This window comes from Abramis brama (genome assembly GCF_963993115.1).
Source record: "Abramis brama genome assembly, chromosome: 1".
In the NCBI taxonomy this organism is placed as follows: domain Eukaryota; kingdom Metazoa; phylum Chordata; class Actinopteri; order Cypriniformes; family Leuciscidae; genus Abramis; species Abramis brama.
Window position 1 is genome coordinate 73,511,674 of NC_139963.1, and position 19,377 is coordinate 73,531,050.

General features: G+C 41.1%; 2 protein-coding genes and 1 long non-coding RNA gene across 3 annotated transcripts in view; 2 read left to right on the plus strand and 1 right to left on the minus strand.

Moving 5' to 3' along the window:
* Nucleotides 1-19,377, plus strand: part of LOC311095186 (uncharacterized protein) — a 137,126-nt gene that overhangs the window by 58,352 nt on the left and 59,397 nt on the right. The gene's annotated exons all lie outside the window — the stretch shown is intronic.
* LOC311097785 (uncharacterized protein) lies at nt 138-10,890 on the minus strand (the record flags this gene model as incomplete). Its single annotated transcript, XM_084137640.1, has 16 exons — nt 138-1,365; nt 1,481-1,549; nt 1,691-1,765; nt 1,857-1,885; nt 2,733-2,807; nt 2,891-2,950; nt 3,148-3,189; nt 3,301-3,723; nt 3,821-4,132; nt 6,764-6,871; nt 7,129-7,253; nt 8,109-8,200; nt 8,289-8,516; nt 8,597-8,686; nt 10,287-10,514; nt 10,588-10,890. 16 exons carry the CDS (start codon nt 10,888-10,890, stop codon nt 1,252-1,254), a joined length of 2,373 nt encoding a protein of 790 aa, XP_083993766.1. The 3' UTR covers nt 138-1,251.
* The window catches only part of LOC311095233, a 374,729-nt gene continuing 373,700 nt past the window's right edge, over nt 18,349-19,377 (plus strand). Inside the window, exon 1 of the long non-coding RNA XR_014608799.1 lies at nt 18,349-18,690. This is a non-coding gene — a long non-coding RNA (uncharacterized lncRNA). The remainder of the gene's footprint in view (nt 18,691-19,377) is intronic.

A 19,377-nucleotide genomic window follows, 5' to 3' on the forward strand; every position in this document is an offset into this window, starting at 1 on the left:
ATTTGGGTTAAAGTCACATGGTCAGGAAAGGATAAAACAAGATTGCAACTGTTGCTCTGTCAATTCAATTCAATTCAATTCAATTCAATTCAAAGGGGCTTTATTGGCATGAAAGTTTTTGAAACAATATTGCCAAAGCATATACAAAATATACAAATAAAATATATATACGTAATATATACAAACATAATAAAACAGTTATATGAACAATAAAAAATAAATAAATAAATAAAAAACATATAGCAATGTTCTTATATAGTAATAACTTTGCTATATATAAGTTATGAAACTTAACAATGTTTGGATATATTTGTGTGTCGGTCACTCACTGCCCCTCAGGTTGTGGCATGTTTGTACATATTGGGCAGCAAGATAAGTTCTGTCTCCTTCTCCCAGGAGAAAGTTTAATTTAGAAATTTCATTCAGGTCTTTGAAGTTTGGGATTATATGGTTAAATTTGTTAAAGTAAAGGTTCCTTGTGTCTTTGAACGCTTCACATTGTAGGAGAAAGTGCATCTCTGTCTCAACCTCGCCTGTCAAACAGTGATCACACGTTCTGCTTTCTTTTGGTTGCCATGATTTTTTGTGTCTTCCTGTTTCAATTGCCAGTTTGTGATCACTGAGCCTGTACCTGGTTAGGATCTGTCTCTGCTTTCTATCTCTGACAGTAGAGAGATATTCTGCTAATTTATAATCTCTTTTTAGGGTCAAATAACATTCTAGTCTACTTTGGCTTTTAGTTTCTTCTTTCCAATGTTCCAGATAGGTTTCTTTGCATTGTGCTATGATTTGCTTGACTCTGATTGGTGTTTGGAAGGCAGTGTTGTTCTGAGGCTGCTCAGACTGTCTCTGACGTGGGTCAGTTTGCCTCAGTACTGTCTCTCTTCTTCTCTGGGTCTCTCTCTCTCTCTCTCTCTCTCTCTCTCTCTCTCTCTCTCTCTCTACACTCTCTCTCTCTCTCTCTCTCTCTCTCTCTCTCTCTACACACACTCTGTTTCTCACTCTCTCTCTCTCTCTCTCTCGCTCTCTCTCTCTCTCACTCTCGGAACGGTTGGCAACCCTAACTGTACTGTGATCATATAGATGAGATTCTGTGCTCTGACCAGATGATGATTCACAATAAACCTCTTTCATATTCACAGGACATTCAACAAATATCTGCTCGTTCACACACACACATATAATTCCTCCAAACCCCAGAGAGATGAAATCTTCCCGTCTGCTCCTGATATGAGGAGCTCATGATCTGGATCATTCATGTTGATTTGTGAAGGTCTTGTTCTTGTTCACAGAGGCGTAAAGTTCTTCCTGCGGTTGATCTCCTCTTCCTCTGACGGCAGCATAAGTCACTGTATCATCATGATCCTGAAAGAACAGATTATGTCCATCAATGTTTGAACCCCAGCGATTATTATTATTAATATCAGAGCATGAGCTTCATTTATCTGAGAGTCAAACTCATGTGCTGGTATCTACTCACATTGAGTGATTTTACAGGCTTTGTATTGAAATAAGTGACCTCAGAATAAGTCTCATCATCTGTCTGCTCCTAAACATCAATGGAAACGTGCAGAGAGTCAAGTTTAACACACACATCAGACATATCTCTCACTATGATATGTAGAATAACACAAAAGCCTTTAGTAAATCATATTATTGAACGTAATGTTTGGTGATTTAGTGGACTCACATTGGCTCTTGCCGCGGGAGGAATGGACATGTTGATCGTCTCATACGTCCCTGTATGTTCATCCTCATCTTTGACCTTCAGAACAAACAGTTAAACTGCGTGAGTGACACTTTATTGAGCTTTAAAGACATTAATCAAATCTAAATCACTGCATTACTGAACTCACCGCAGAGTCGCCAGTCCCTCTTTTATTATCTGAAAACAAGTGCCTCATGAAATATGAGTATTTATGATCAAATACACATGTGCAAAACACAGAATCTTAGCAATAAGATTTTGTTCAATCATTAAAGTGAGAGATAAAAACATCTCGGTTGCGTAACCTCAGCTCCCTGAGATAACGGGAACGAGTAATGCTCGTATTGCGTCTTTGCTAGACTCTATGGGGAACCAATTCAATCACACCGTGCTATATGAGCAGAACGACATGTTCTGTGGCCCTAGCCTGGGATGCTTGGGTAAGGGTCCCCGGGCGGTAGGGCTAGGGAAGGGCAAGTTAAGCAAGTTACGCTGGGCCATTCGTGGACCTGCGCATCCGTGTCCTTTGTTAAGAATATTGGGCAGTGAGAGTTGCCTTCAGAGGCGAAGAGTTCGACCTCTGCCCTGCCAAAGATACTCCAGATTAATGCTATGAGGATGGAGGGACCATTCCCCTGGGAACACGTTGTCCAGGGACAGCATGTCTTCTCCCTGGTTCAGTCTATCAGAGAGCGCAGGTTGAAGAAGGTGCCGGGCTAGTCTGTACTGAGGCCACAACTTGAGTTCACTTTGGTGGTTTATTTAGGACACTACCGCCATGTTGTCCGACATGCCTACTGATCCCTATGCCGGATATGAGCTGCTTTAATAGGCAGATGCCCCGCCCCCTTCTGCAGGCTCTGAGCCGCGATTGGCTGCCGCAGACACGCCTCTTCGCCATAGATTCATGCAGTTCCCACTGACAAACCTCAGATCGCTGCACTGCTATCGGTGTGCAGTGGCACTACGGTTTTGAGTTAAAGGCTTCAAAATTCTGAGAAAAGGCGTTTCCCTCATAACTCACCAGCTCTTTTTCTGCAGATCAGCCAGAGAAGAGCAAGAAGGAGAACAGCGACTGCAGCGCCAGACATCACTGTGACTGAAGAAGAGATCGAGCAGAGTCAGAGACGGACAGGGCAGATTGGGACAATTATAGACAGACAAAACACTGTGATTATGTACCTTTTGTGTTTGTATTTGAATGATAAGAGTCTGTGTCTGGTGTTGTTGTATTAGCTTGAGCTGAAAAGGATGATTGGGGACAATTATAGACAAAGACAAAAGCCATCGGCACAGATGACGACCGGAATGTGATTTCAATCAAATCTTACATATTTCAGTGAGGTAAAATATCTATATGGTAACATTCATATTTTCTATAGAATTATGTTAGACGAAGCTGTGAATAACATCATCAGTGGCGTAAAAGCATCATGTACCTCGTGTAGAAGGACTCACTGCTGTCGTTGAATCAGCTGGAGCTGTAAAGGACGGATGTTTGTTCAGATGATTCATACTGTACAAAAGCATCATTATATTTTAACTAGTTAAAACTTTTAACAGTCATTCATGAGACTCATTCGTTTTCTCACCTGAATACTTGACAGTGAATCTGACTGAGGTCTCGAGTTGATCTCTGCGAGTAAGCTGACATCTCCACTCTCTGTTGTCATCTTCATTCAGGAGTGTTGTAGTCAGAGTGATGATACAGAGATCTGGAGCTGATGATGATAATATCTGATATCTGGAGTCTGTCTTCAGATCAACACCAGCCTGATTCACCCACAACAGCTCAACTCCCTCAGAACTGACCAAATAATCACAGTCGACTGAATACAACTGACAGGATAGCGTCACAGAGCGGCCTGGACTGATCTCAGTCTGTGAGGATGATGATGAAGATGAAGATGATGATGGTGATGATGATGATGAAGATGAAGATGATGATGGTGATGATGATGATGAAGATGAAGATGATGATGATGATGATGATGATGATGATGGAGACACTGAAACTGAACACAAGACACAAATCACAGACTCTTCAATCATCATCTGAGTTTAAAGGGAGAATCTGCCCTTTTTAAATTGAGCACATAATCATAAACTTACCATGAAGAACATACAGATAAACATCAGCATCAGGTCCTTGTTGTTCTCCATTTACATATTGTCTGCATCTGTATTCTCCATTATCTTCTCCTGCGACGTTCTTGATGTTCAGAGAGCAGTCAGACTCCAGACTCAGTCTCTCATGTCTCTCTGTGTCTTTATTCTTTATCCCTCCAGTAATCAGTTTAACTCCTGAATCACTATAGCTCTTATAGAAGACCCATGTAGTTGATTTGCAGTCAGAAAGAGCTTTATTACAGGACAGAGAGACATTTTCACCAGAACTGATGAACACCTCCACTCCACTGGTTCCTGAAACACAATTAAAAAACAGAAGATTCAAATACAGTCTTTTATTTCTCATTTAAAGCAAAGCACACACTCTCCAGAATAAACTATTAGTCTTTATCAGAGAGCTGTTCAAATCACTGACACACTCTTAATATGAAGATAATTCTTCATCATCAGATGTTTGAGTGACACTATGTCCAGTATCAGGAATAATACAGTATGATCTGTGTGTATCAATACACAACTCTGAGATCACAACGTGAATGTGTGCAAGAATAAACTGAGCATGTTCAAATGAACTCTTTCCAGACTAATTCCACTAAATGTCTTTAGAGAAAATACAAATTTCTTTACCTGTGAGAAGTGAAGAGAGAATGATCAGTCCCAGCAGACACAGATCACACTTATCAGCCATTTTCTGTTTCTGTCAGTCTTGCTCTTCATTATATATAGTTACAGCTCCTCCTTTAAACATCATCAGCTCCTCCTGTGGTTATTAACTTCCTCTCATCTGACAGCCTGAGATGAAACTCTGAGAAGTGTTGCTGAGTGGATTTCAGTGCAAATGTATTTTTCATTATTGCTCATGTAGCAAGTGACTCGATTCTTAGTGACTACACCAGCTCGAAATAACGAGGAAACACTATCTTTAACTAAATAAATAACGCTCAACGCTTCAGACTGAACTCAATGCACAGGCTCTACTTTTGCATTACTGTTAGTTTCACTTCCTCATTTTAGAGTTTCCTGCATGCAGTTCAATTCTATAAATAAAATCAGTAAATTATTAGTAATAAAATTGGTTTACTACTGAAACGTTCTCCACCATCCATGACAATGACAATGTCTTCTGGAAGAGTTTCTACACATGGATTATAACGTTCTGCTTTACTCTCTCCAGCCCTGAGAATATATCAGATCCAGACTCCTTTATCAACTCAAACACCAGTTCATTACTTGCCCTGAGCTTCTTGACACATTTCACATTCAGAAAATGAGGCTTGCTAATTTCAATGTGCTGACGTTGCCTATACATGAATATCAGTCACGTGACCTCTTACGTCATCCGCTCTTTTTCCAGTTGACTGCCGCCATCTTGAGGACCGATCGAGTACTGTATATGGCACTGACAAGCAGTACTTAGCTAGCTTTCTACTTTTCAAAACACACACACACACACACACACACACACACACACACACACACTCAATGAGCAAAACCCCTCAATTCTCCTGCAAAAGAAAACTTTACATTTAAAACAATGTTATTTCTTCTCAAAATGGTATTTTGTTTTCAAATGGCACACACAAACCATCATATGAATAGACAATTATAAGAACCAGTTGAACACTGAAAAAAAAAAAAAAACTCTCTTTTATGCTAAAGCTCTGATTGCTGATTGTAAAACTGACTCAAAACTGATTGTAAGACTCCCGGAAATGATTTTGTGCAGGTTGGGATGTCTGGGTGTGCTTTCAACATTTATAATTGAATGTCAAGGCATTTGATTTAGTTGATTATAGTTAATAATGTGGTGATGAATGAGATGTTAAATGTTAGTTTAAATAATAATTTTATATTAATGTATATTTGTTTTGATCACTTCTGCGACACCTCTGCAAACAGAGGTAAATAAAAACTCTTGCGTTCCTCAAGTTTTGAATGCCATCTGGAAAATTTGACAATTATAATTGTTAAAATATATTTAACAATAAAAAAAAAAACTTTATTAGAGAGAACATTTACTGATATACATTTTGGAGGGAAATTAATGCATAGGAAGCGTTGTATTTATCATGGAAATTAGAAATACAGACACAGAGGGAAAAGGGTAATGTGGTCAAAATGCTGTAAAATGTCTCCAATGTTTTTAATCAACTTAATAGCACGAACGGTGTTACACAAGTGAAACTCCGGCACTGCACTGCCCTCTAGGGGTTATCTCCACAATAGAAATCGTGATCAAATAGAAATCAGTTTATAAAGTGGAAAAATCAGCTCTTCCCCAGTCCAGCGTAGACGGAGTAATCATGTTCATATAAACTTTAAAACTCAGAACTACAACACACACACACACACACACGACATGAAAGAGTGTGAATCAGCCGAGTCAGATTATCCTCAGAGAAAACCTCTTCTTCACGTTATTACACGGCACAGCTCTTTAAAACACTCCTACACACTCCCCACCATCATCTAACTACACAAATACCATCTATCTAGCTTTAGCTGAGATGTTTTCGGGTTAGTTCAGTCTGTCTCCACTGGAGGGCGCTCCAGGTCGCATGTTGTTTGGCTGATGCTGACAAAGTAATAAAACGAAGAACAAGTTGTTTTCCCTATACTATACTCACTGTGTGTGTTGTGTTTAATCCTACGAGGAAATATATAGGCTATAAGCAGTACTATATTAGCATATTGATGCAGATGTCACGGTGTGACAAAAGCCAGATAAAGAGAGAGAGTAAAATCCTCGTGAAGGCAGTATTATTTGGAGACCTCTTGTGGATGGTCGTCTCATCACACCGTGAAATTTGTTGCCATGGCAGCGAGGCCAATTGCCTGATTGACAACAGGTGAGGAGAATTACAGAGAGTGTTGTGAGAGGAACGCGCATTAAGATGGGGCTTTAAAAAGAGAGAGGAAACAGACTGTCGGGGCGGTTTCTCCTCCCCGCCTGGGGGTTCTCCTCCCTGCCTGGTGGTTCTCCTCCCGTGAGATACTGTGTTTTGTCGGCGGGCTGTTTGTATTGAGGCTGGGCTGTGAAGCAGGGTGAAGATTGAAGCCGAGAAATGGAAATGAGAGAGTGAGTTTGTCAATGAAGATCCAGGGGATATCGTCAACAGTGGGAAAGACGCAAAATGATGAGTATTTGATCTGTTGTTTATATGCACTGACACTGAAGTGGTGTGGAGAGTCTGGAAAGTGTGTGGCACGAGTGAAGTATTACACCGAGTGAATTAATGATCTGTCTCCAACCTTTGTTCTTCCTGCACTGAATGGGATGATTGCTGTACCCGTTTTTTCTGCCGTCTCTGGAGAGAAGTTGAGCCCTTGTGAGAGACGAGCGTTTAACTGGTGGGAGAAAGACCGGTGGGTGAGTGCTGGCCCGAATGCACGGTGTGCGAGTGGAATGCAGTGCCTGAAGTGACGATTCACACGGTTTGTGTCATGGAGTGAAGTTTATCGTGTGGAGAAGTAATAGTAGTCTGCTGTGCACTCTCTCCTTACAGTCTTTTACCCGCTGTCCCCAAGGAAGGTTTGATATATCAGGTGCCCAACGTACCCTTTGAGACAGCCTGGCTTTATTAATGCTGAATGTTTCATCTACCGTTGAATGGTTAAATCCTGCTGCATTATTACAGTGTACAGCTGCAGTGAAGTGTCTCGCTCAAAGCATCCTCCCGTCTGGTGGTCTCCACACGCTCCTAATGAAAGCCGCTGCCCTGTTCAGAACGAGAAAAGGTATTGCAACTGAATGTTTCATCTATTGTTGAATGGTTGAAGCCTGTTGCATTGTTACAGTGTACAGCTGAAGTGGAGTGACTTGCTTAAAGCATCCTTCCGCCTGGTGGTCTCCACACGCTCCTATTGAAAGCCGTTGGCCTGTTCGAAACGAGAGAAGGTATTGCGGCTGAAGGTTTCATGTGCCGTTGGATAGTTAAACCCGGTTATCCGGTTACAGCGCACAGCCGAAGTGGAATGTCTTGCTCAAAGTGTCCTCCCCGCCTGGTGGTCTCCACATGCCCTATTGAAGGCCTCTGCCCTGTTCAGGATGAGAGAAGGTATTTTAACTGAATGTTTTCATGTGCTGTTGAACAGTTAAACCCGGTTATCCGGTTACAGCGCACAGCCGAAGTGGAATGTCTTGCTCAAAGTGTCCTCCCCGCCTGGTGGTCTCCACATGCCCTATTGAAGGCCTCTGCCCTGTTCAGAATGAGAGAAGGTATTTTAACTGAATGTTTTCATGTGCTGTTGAACAGTTAAACCCGGTTACCCGGTTACAGTGCACAGCCGAAGTGGAGCGCCTTGCTCAAAGCGTCCTCCCCGCCTGGTGGTCTCCACACGCCCTAATCGAAAGCCTCTGCCCTGTTCAGGAAGAGAGAAGGTACTTTAAAGGAATGTTTCATATACTGTCAAACAGTTAAATCCTTGCTGTATCGTCACAGTGACCTACCTTCGGAGCAGCATCAGTGACTCGCTTCATCCTTGCACCTGAATACCTACTTGGTTCCAGTCCGAATGGGGTCCATGTAGCCAAGACTTCCTTGAGAGCCTTGTAAAGAGTACTTACCCAGTGGCTTACCTGAGTGGTGTGCGTCCTCCTCTGATCCCTCTCCGACGAGCCGCAGGGTGTCCACGAACGTCCATCCCGCCCTGGTCCAGGGGGCCCATCGAATTGCTTCTGGTGAAAGAAGAGATTTTAATTAGGACTTTTCAAATTTATCTGTTTTTAACTGAATAAAGAAATTGTTATTCCTTTACTCCTCTTGTCCTGCTTGGTCCCTTGACACGCTCCTCGGGGCGGTGCCCGGTCCCCAGGGGTGGGTGCAGTCTGGCTTGGCCCACCCCGACCTGTGACACAGACATAATATAAATTGTGAGCACACTGCAAACACATTTTACCCCCAAGCCAACTGAGATCGCAGAGACTCCGATCGCACAGACAAAATCAAGCTGAGGGTGAAAGTATCGCCCAATACGTGGCTGTGTTAAAGAGATTAGCGGAGCACTGAGAGTTTGGAGATCATTTGAGTCTAGGGTGAATTCATGAATAATAAGGATCAGATGAAGAAAGACGAATTCATAAGGTGGATGTTAATGTGATGATGGCACGACCTCAGATGCTGATGCTGAGTTGACACTGCTCAAAGTGACAGCGGTGCTTGATGAGACTTCACGAGTGAGTAAAATGCAAAACTCAACAAGTTCCGTGTCATCAGTGATGAAAATGGTCATCACCTGACAAATGTGGAGGCGACTGGATAACTTCGGCCTTCATTATTATGCAAGATTTGTTCCAAACCTGGCTACAATTCCTCACCCATTAAATGCAATGTTGCGTAAGGACATAAATAGAGCTGGTCTCTGGAGTGCGAGGAAATTAACTTAACTAGATCGAGACAAACTTTAAGTTGGCCTCAGAAAGCTTGGACCAGAAAGTTTGAAGTTAAAAAGTTGCTAAGGTATTTCTAGTGGGTTGCTAAGGTGTTCTGGGTGGTTGCTAGGCGGTTGCTAGGGTGTTCTGGATGGTTGCTATTGTGTTGCTAGGCGGTTGCTAGGGTATTCTGGGCGCTAGCACGTAGGGGTGGGCGATATGAGCTAAAATTCATATCACGATATTTTTCACTTTTCAGACGATATCGATATTATATTGCGATATGAGAAAAAAAAATTGGAATCACATTTTAGTACACCTTAAAATACAGGCAAAATATGTATTTTAACCTTATATACTTAGAAAAAGGTGAGGGATTTCATTGGACATAGACCTGAACAATCTTTTTTTATTGTGCCATTGTTTTTATCAAAAAGTGCAAACGTGCAACATGAGGTATAGGCCGGTATGAATTACATTAAATATTACATAACCTGAAATAAAATATCTAATGAACACAGGAGAAGAAAATGAAAGTATTTTGCTACATGGAAAATACAGTAATTACAAACTCAAATATGTTATAACTCTGTAATGGTTTCAAACGAATCTTTTGAAGCCTCAGCTAGTACTAACGACTTTTTTCTTTCTTTTTTTAATTGTGCCATTGTTTTTTTTGTTTTTTAACTGTGCAATTGTTTGTTTGTTTTTTTACTGTGCAAACCTACAACACAAGCTAGGCCTGGCTAGACTTAAATTAAATATGATGTAAAATTAAATAAAACACTGTATTTAAAGTATACAGGAGATAAAGAAAATTACTACATGAAAAATAGGGTCATCAATACAAACTTGATTATCAAACTTCAAGCCTCAGCCATCAAGTATCAACTTGAACTTGAACACATCGCATCAACTTCTTCACAAGTTCTGTGCCAGGAACACCAGCCTGTTGACCAGTTCTGGCTTCAGTGCCGCCCTGCTACATGTGACCACATTGCCCCCAGTGCTGAATGCCCTTTCAGAGGGCGAACTTGTGGCAGGGATGCATAAGTACTTCTTTGCCAGACAACTCACCCGTGGGAAATTAGATCCATGAAATCGCCACCACTCCAAAGGATCTGTCTCACATGCCATTGCCAGAATGTAGCGGTTTCGCTCTTGCTCGCTGATCTGCTTCTGTGAACATGAGGCATAGGCAGATGCACTGCTGGTCTTCTTAAAGGCTCTTCTTAGGCTTCTTGGCTGATGGTAGTGGATCTGCTGGAGCCGTGGCTGCTTCTCTCTCCCTCTCAGGCTGATCCTCTGCAAGAGATAATGATTCTACCAGGCCAGTGTTCTCCACCAGAAGGTTTTCTATCTCTGAGGCAGCTCTTACCTTAATGTCCTCAAGCTTCTCAGTGGATTTGTACATGGTCTTAAACCTTGGGTCAAGAAAGGTAGCCATGGTGAGTAGCTCATCTGTTGCTGGGTCAGTATACTTGTCATTCAAGTAATCGAGAACCTTAGTCTTGATCTCCTGAGTCAGTTCGGTATCACCCTCTTTTGGACACAAAACCTCTGTATTTAACAGATGGATGACAGGCTTCAAATAGGACACACTCACGTATGCTTCTCCTGACAGGGCATCCGTAAATTCCTGGAGTGGCTTTAGTGCTGCTGTGACTGACTCAAGGACCATGATGTCTTGCCACGTAGGTACAAGGTGCCATGTCTTTTTGTCTGCTGCCAGGACTTGTGTAATTTTATATTTATGTCAGAGATTTTGAATCCAAACCAGTTCCAGACGACAGAGGAGCCCCCCTTCTTTTTAACCAATTCTTCCTCGTGCTCTTCAACATGACTTTCTGCATGTTTGCTCATCTTGTTCACTTTTGCAGTGCCTATTAATCTCACGAGTTCGCAAACTGCAGTTGCATGTGCTCGCTTTATTGCTGTTGTGTGTTTAGGAGGTGGTTTGTGCTCTATTAACTTGGACTGTTACCGTGCTCTCTGTGTTTGATTATTGATGCCTGTGAATCACGCGAGTTGGACACAGTAGAGAAAAATGTTAAATGTTTAGTCCAGCCTCGATTCTGTATCGTCATTAGTAGTGTTAAAAGTTGTAAAGAGTACCAAATTGAACAAAACAATATAACTGCAACATTTTAATTTATGAATTTCTAACGGCGCTATCCACGATATTGCGAAATCCATATCATGGCACAACATAATACCGGTATTCACGTTCATACCGGTATAGCGCCCACCCCTACTAGCAGCGGCTGCATCTGGTGGCCCAGTATTGACTCTCAAATTGAAGAGAAATCTAAGACGTGCTTGTCATGCCATCAAAATCTAAAATCTCCCTTCCTCTCACCTTTACGTCCTTGGCCGTGGCCCAGAGCTCCTCAGCAGAGTATTCACATCGCCTTCACCGGTCCAGCTGAGGGATGTTCCTGGTGGTTGTCGATGCTCACTCAAAATGGCCAGAATTTCACGGGACGAACTCCACAACATCATCTAAGACCATTCAAGTACTGAGAGGCTCATTCAGTCGTTATGGTATACCGGAAACTCTGGTAAGCGACAATGGCCCACAGTTTACGTCAGTAGTTGGCTCTTTTCTAAAAGCAAATGGAGAGAAGCCTGTGCGCTCTGCCCCAGTCCGCCTGGCGGAGCGTTTTGTGCAGACATTTAAACGTTCTCTGAAATCCTCCAAAGAGCCAGTGTCATTGCAACAGATGCTTTTTTGCTACAGTACAGAAATAGGCCACACAGCACTTGTGTCCTCTCAGACAGGAGCAGAGCTGGGCAATTCGCAACTCTGGAAAAGACGTACGGATCAGATGCTGGACTCTCCTCCTGAAATGACCTCAATCATGGACTTTCCATCGCAGACTCCAGATAAAGCTGGACAGGGATGGTCTTCGCCGGTCAGTGAAACAGTGTGTGTGCTTCAGACCACGGTGAAACACAGCTCTCGGACGACACCTTCCCAAAGCGTTGGGAGTTTTCCTGTCCGGGTCCACAGACCACATAACAGGCTACGCTTGTAAAATGTTTAAGGTTTGGGTAGTTCAAAAAGAAAGACAATATATGACCAATGTCATGATTTGTGTTGTATACCTCATAACTGAGTTTACATTCATCTGGAGTGACACCAACTAATAGTGTTCAGTTACATTAGAAAGTGACCACGTTATTGCCATACTTTAAGATGAATTCCCTGTGTTTCAATAAGTTTGGAGATATGAAAATGTGATTAAGAGGGGAGAAACTGAGATGTTTTGGGGTTAATTCAGTCTGGCCTGTCGCCACTGGAGGGCGCTCCAGGTCACATGTTGTTTGGCTGATGCTGACAAAGTAATAAAACGAAGAACAAGTTGTTTTCCCTATACTATACTCACTGTGTGTGTTGTGTCTGTTCCTACAAGAAAATATAAATAATCAGTATTATATTAGCATATTGATGCAGACATAACGATAGCCTATACATTTTAGCACCTTTTCTGACTATTACAAAGCATTTGATTGTTTAGAATATGATTTTATTATGTTGGACGAGGCAGAAACATGACATATGTGTCGTATATTTATATATTTAAAAAATATATTTAACAAAATGCTCCTCTCTAGAGTTATTTTTTCTAGCTGACTAACGAGTTTATGGTTTTTCTGAGGTAAATGTGACGTTACATGACATTTACTGACGTCTTTCCACGGTTGAAACAGTGATTGAGCGACTCCATGTGACATGATACGGACTTCGTTAAGTTGTACTCTACCTTTGACTAGGGGTGCAACGGTACAGATAGCCCACGGTACGGTCCGTACCTCGGTTTTTGGGCCACGGTCTCGGTTCGGTTTCGGTACGTGTTTTGTGCAGAAAGAGACTGCTATTTCATCCCAAAAATATGTTTTATTTTTCTTATGAGCATAAACAGAATGTCACAGTAGGAAGAACATCAATGTATGGAATAAATTAACACTCTAGTCTGTACTGAACAACACTAAGTAATACAAGCTCTTCAACTATCACTTATATGAAATACAAAATGTAAACAAACACACTTCAAAATATTCAAGTGGATCCCAATTCCAAACCTTGATAACTGGTATATGAAGTGATCAATGTGAAAGAAAAAGTGCACTTTTACCTTTAACAAACATAAATTAGCTTGTGCTTTGAATAAAATAAAAAAAACAGAGCAAAATAATATAATAAAAAAAATACTGCATTCAGGATACAAAGTGCAATGTTATTTACTCATCCACTATTGAGAGATTCTTGTGCAAAAAGATGAGTCTATCAACACTGTCTGGTGCAAGGCGAGACCGGTTGGCACTAACGACGATGTCCCCAGCAGTGGAGAAAATTTTCAACCTTTCAGAATGCCGCAAGCGCACCGTAGGTCACGTGACCAGAACCAACCAGAGCGCAGCTGATGGTTGCTTTAGCAACGACAGACGCCTCCGGAGCGCAACCGCCCTAGCGCTTTGGAAAAAGGAGAACGCGGCGCGCTTAGCGTTTTCTACGCGTTTTTAGGCGCGATATGTGAACGGCGCCTAAAGCAAAAACTAAATGGATCAGCGCGAACTCAATGGCAAAACCGAAGTACCGCGGGACACGAGGGTAGATTGTCCCGTGCAGGGCTGACCGAACGGTCCGGTATTTTACCGTGTACCGTTGCATCCCTACCTTTGACACACTTTCAGGAGCTCATTCATGTTTATTTCGCGCTGTAACTGGTGTTATTAAGGCGGAGGAGAAGATCACGTGCTTCTCTTGAGCTGAGCCAGAGCGATCTCACGCCACAGCGCACATATGGACGTAATTTGAAATCTGAGATTTTGTTTCATATCAATAATAACAAAGTACAAATCGTTAGCCTCATAGCATAATTGCCTATGTCCTATTTAAAAAACATTCATGCTACATTCATTCATCAGCAGAAAACAGGATGACTAATCGACTCTTGGGATTTAAGAATCGATATCGGTTCGTAAAAATGACAATCGATTAAAATCGAGAAATCAATATTTTTTTACCCAGCCCTAGTGTAGTCAAATATGCACTTTATTCAATAGCTGTGTCCCAATGTGAAGACTGCATCCTTCGAAGGTCGCATTTAAAGGCCGATTGGCCGAATGCAAAGGCTACCCTGATTCAAAAGCAATGCCAAATGCACCCTTCTTTTCCCTGTGAAAGGAAGGATACAGAAATGCATCCTCAGCGGCCTCTCCTACCCCATAAGTCATTGTGCGCCAGAGACGACAGCATTGTTATAAAAAAAAACAAAAAAACAAGGAGGCCGAGAGTTCAGTGGTGGACGGCAAATTCACACTTAAATGTAAGTATTATGTTTTCACTTACTCAAATAGCGAAACCACAGTTAAAACCCACAAGTTTTTATTTCTTATAAACTTCATCTTAACTCCTTCGTCATCATTGCGTGGCTTCCTTTCTCAGGTGGTTTGAGGCAGAACTTGTGCTAATATTAGTTTAACAACCTATCTGTAATATTTGCACTAGTCTGTCTCACTTGTGTATTATAGGAAACATCACTCACCCTATAAAGCCCACAACAATAAGAAAAGCAGTATAAGGCAATGGGGTTTCACTTTTATGTGTTTTTGTAAGCTATGTCTACAAAGGTTTTAACCACATTTGAGTATCCAGAAATATGATTTCTGAAGTATTGTGTATGCATGTCCTGATGTGTCATATTTTACAGTGTTAATGATGCAGTAATGTTAACATTGCACCCCTGTGTTCATATTTTTCATAAGTACCCTTTTCTGCTTTTTTAGAGCAATTCTGGAGAAAATGGGCAAAAAAAAATAGTTAGTTAGTTAGTTATAGAACTAGTACTTTATTGTCCAGCCTTAGCTGAAAATTGGTCTTTGGTCTCGCCATACAATCACAAAACAATTAACAATACACAATACACATCAAAATTAAAATATCCACATCTCCTTCCTCTTATTTAAAAGACTTATTGCATGTGGTACAAAAGTTTGTTTATATATTGCTTTGGTCGCTTTTGGTGTTCTGTAGCGACGACGTGATGGCAATAACCCAAAGACATGATTCAGGAGTGTGTTGTGTCTCTTGCTATAGTCAAGGCTTTTCTCTGAACTGCACTTTGATATAACTGTGTGAATGATTTTTGCTTAGATCCTATAATTGTTCCTGCTAATCTTGTAATTCTGTCTAATTTTACTTTATTCACAGATGTAACTCGCCCGAACCACACAGTTATATTATACCCTAAACACTCTCAATTAAACTAATGTTAACTCTTTGCAGAACATCCTGACTTACAGAAAATTCTCTCAATTCCCTTAGCAGGAATAGCCTTTGATTTACTTTCTTACAAATAAGATTCACATTATCAGAGAAATTCAATTTACAGTCAAAGATGGTTCCCAAATACTTAAAAGTCTTCACAATTTCAACAGTTTGATCACATAACATTATTCCTGTTACAGGCTCTGAATAATTTAACATCAACTCTTTTGTTTAACTTACATGTATCAATAAAGAACTTTCTTCACACCATTTTTCTAGTTTCAAAACCTGCTCCTCGTACTCAAAATGTTCACAGTCTTTCCATAAAAGTGCCACATCATCTGCATAATTGTATAATTTATAATTCTCATGCTGCACTCTTATACCACTGGTATAAACAGAAAATGACCGCTCCTGTTTGCCAGATCTGGGCCACAAGCAGGCCATAGCAATGCCACATGTCAGTCAAGAGCAAAGAAATAAACCAGAACTGGACCTTATCTGAGCCACAAAACCTGTGTATATTAAATATGGAGTCATCTCAGCCTTAATAAGCCTGTTAACAAGCAGAATCACTGAAGGAAAGAAGAGAACAGAAAAAGAGACGAGCAGAAACACAAGATCTAAAACTGACTTCAGACACAGTCTTAGATGAAATCAGCTGAAGAGAAAAGAAGACATTAAACCTGTGAAGATCTCAGCAGAGGAGGATTAAACAACTCCACAAACTGCATTACCAGCTTCACTATTACTAACCAGACTGACTTTATTTCTGTCAGACGTCTACAGAAGCTCTTACTGAGAGTTAACACAGGTTTAACTCTAATGTGTTTCATGTGAAGTCACCATAACAGTGATCAGTGTTTCCATTAGTTGGGCTCTTAACTCTTCTTTTATGGTTTGTCTGTTTTGGCCACTGTGACGGTGTGTTTGCAGCAACAGGTCATTCCCACACAACACACACACATATATACGCCCCCTAGTGGCAACACTGGACGTGCTAGAATGAACTCAATCTACTACATACACTTTAAATTCTTGGCATTAACATGCGATCAACGTTCTTTAAAGCCAATCAGGACACGGTGCGTTTACACCCGTCCACATCAAGAGCCTTCTGTATCTGGATAACAGATCGGATCTCACATTCCCCTGAAAAAAAGGATGGCTCCGGTGCAAAGTCGACCTGAAGTGGTGGGTTTTCTTTTAGAAACAGTTTTCAGTCAATTTTTTACAAATCTGGCAAAATGAGGAGGATGAAGAGGCTGCTAATAATGTGGATAGATGCCGAGATGGAGACGGTACAGAGAAGTGTGTGTATTCTTGTACACCTGAAACACAGCTCTCGGACGACACCTTCCCAAAGCGCTAGGAGGATTCCTGCCCGGGTCCACAGACCACATAACAGGCTACGCTTATAAAATGTTTAAGGTTTGGGTAGTTCAAAAAGAAAGATGACAAATGTCATGATTTGTGTTGTATACCTCATAACTGAGTTTACATTGATCTGGAGTGACACCAACTAATAGTGTTCAGTTACATTAGAAAGTGATCCCGTTATTGCCATACTTTAAGCTGAACTCCTAGTGTTTCTATAAGTTTGGATATGTTGGATATGTAAGTTTGGATATGTGTGTTGAAAATGTGAGTAAGAGGGGAGAAACGTTTGAGATGTTTTTGGGTAAATGCATTCTCGCCACTGGAGGGCGCTCCAGGTCACGTGTTGTTTGGCTGATGCTGACAAAGTAATTAAACGAAGAACAAGTTGTTTTCCCTATACTATACTCACTGTGTGTGTGTGTGTCTGTTCCTACAAGAAGATATAAATAATCAGTACTATATGATCCAGACATAATGATAGCCTATATATTTTAGCACCTTTTCTGATTATTACAAAGCATTTGATTGTTTAGAATATGATTTTATTATGTTAGACGAGGCAGAAACACAGTCCTGATCCTCGGACTCCCGTTCCCAAAACCATCCATGATATTTTTACTGATGGTCTACATAACAATTTTGGCCTAGTGGTTAGGGAGTTGAACTGGTAACCCAAAGGTTGCTGGTTCGATTCCAGAACTGGTGGGAAATGACTGAGGTGCCCTTGAGCAACCCCTAATCGCTCCCCGGGCGCCACACAAAGGCTGCCCGCTGCTCTGGGTGTGTGTATCCACGTTTGCAGTGTGTGTGTGTTAACTACTCACTACTCTGTTCCTAATGTGTGTGCATTAACTTGGATGGGTTAAATGCAGAGGTCAAATTCCAAGTATGGGTTACCATACTTGGCCGTCACGTGTCACTTTCACTTTCACTTTCATAGAGACAATGGCCTTTATTCATAAAAAGACACATTTTTAAAATATAGGCCTACTGCCTCTGTTGTTTTGTTAATTTGCATATTAAATGTGAAATTATTACAATATAAAAATGTGTGTGATTAATTGCGAGTAATTACAGAAAAAAAATAACAAAAAAATGACATGTCCAACCGTTTCTGTTAAATTACAACTATTCCCTATATTTCCATATTCTAGATAAATAATAATTTATTTAAACATAAATGCTCACTTTTTTTGGACACTTCTTTTTTTTTCTTACCCATAATGTATTAATCAGTTCTGTGATTCCCCTTTAAACTCTGCCTTGCTCAGTGGTGTTACAGGCCAACATGAACATCAACTTACAGTGAGTTTTGCAAGATCAGCGACTTCCTTTCCTCGGACTTCCGCATTTGCGCTCTTTCATTTCAAAAATTGCAGCCGGAAGCAGCGCCGCGACAGCTGATTGGCTGATGTTGGCTGATGTCGCTGCTTGCTTCCTCATATGACCACGTGACTTCTCCTTCCTTTCGTTTGAAAATGACAGGCGCGAGTGACTCGAGATTGACGTTTTCCACGAACAACTTGAATTCTACACTCAACTTCACACGGAATTATTGCACTGTTCTAGAGAAAGAGCTCATCTGGAAGCACTTTAATGGGAGATTGAAAGTGTAAAGTTGAGGAACATGAAGCTGGAGTTTGTGAGGGTGAACAGATGGAGGAGAAGTAGATCTGTGTGTGTGTGTGTGTGTGTGTGTGTGTGTGTGTGTGTGTGTGTGTGTGTGTGTGTGTGTGTGTGTTCAGGAAGTGCAGAAGATTGAAGGAAACAGCGGAAATGTGCCGTGCATCATGAGAAGGAATGACAGCAGAGACTCTCTTGATGATTGTAAGTTGTTTTGTTGTTGTTTGCCGCTTGGATGTTGTTAACTAAAACATTAAGAAAACGTGCATGCGTTCTTTTGCCTTTTTTAAGAAAGCATTTCATTTATTATTGTTGCGGCGTAGTTGTTCACCTCTATTTAACAGCGCTTCCTCGGAAGTACAAACACAACAGACGTTTTTAAAATCCTGTCCAATAGTTTAAAGGAAAGAAGTAAACACGGTCACTAGTTGGTTGTGACAGCTGTCAATCAAAATGTGGAGCGCTGATTCGTCCCATCATTGATCAACTTGTTCCTGCTTTGGTTGTTTTAATTCCACCCCTTCTAAAAAAAATATAAGTTTTTGGTTTAATATATTCTTATACGACTGATTGTCAATGATTTCATTTAATGTTGTTTTATATTTTATTTGTTCATTATTTTGTTGGATTTTAGTTGGACTTGGTCAGAACTGTTTCAAAACTACCCAGCCAACATTCTACCATGGGGCCCATGTGGGCCCCATATGGGCTGTAAATATGGGCCCTATATGGGTTTGTCCATGGGTTCCATGTGGGCCCCATCTGAATTAACCCATATAAATCTCATATGGGGCCTGACTGGGACTAATGTGGGGCCCAACTGGGCAACTCATATAAGACCCATATTGGCCCCACTTATAACCCAGTCAACAATCCAAAGTGGGGCCAATA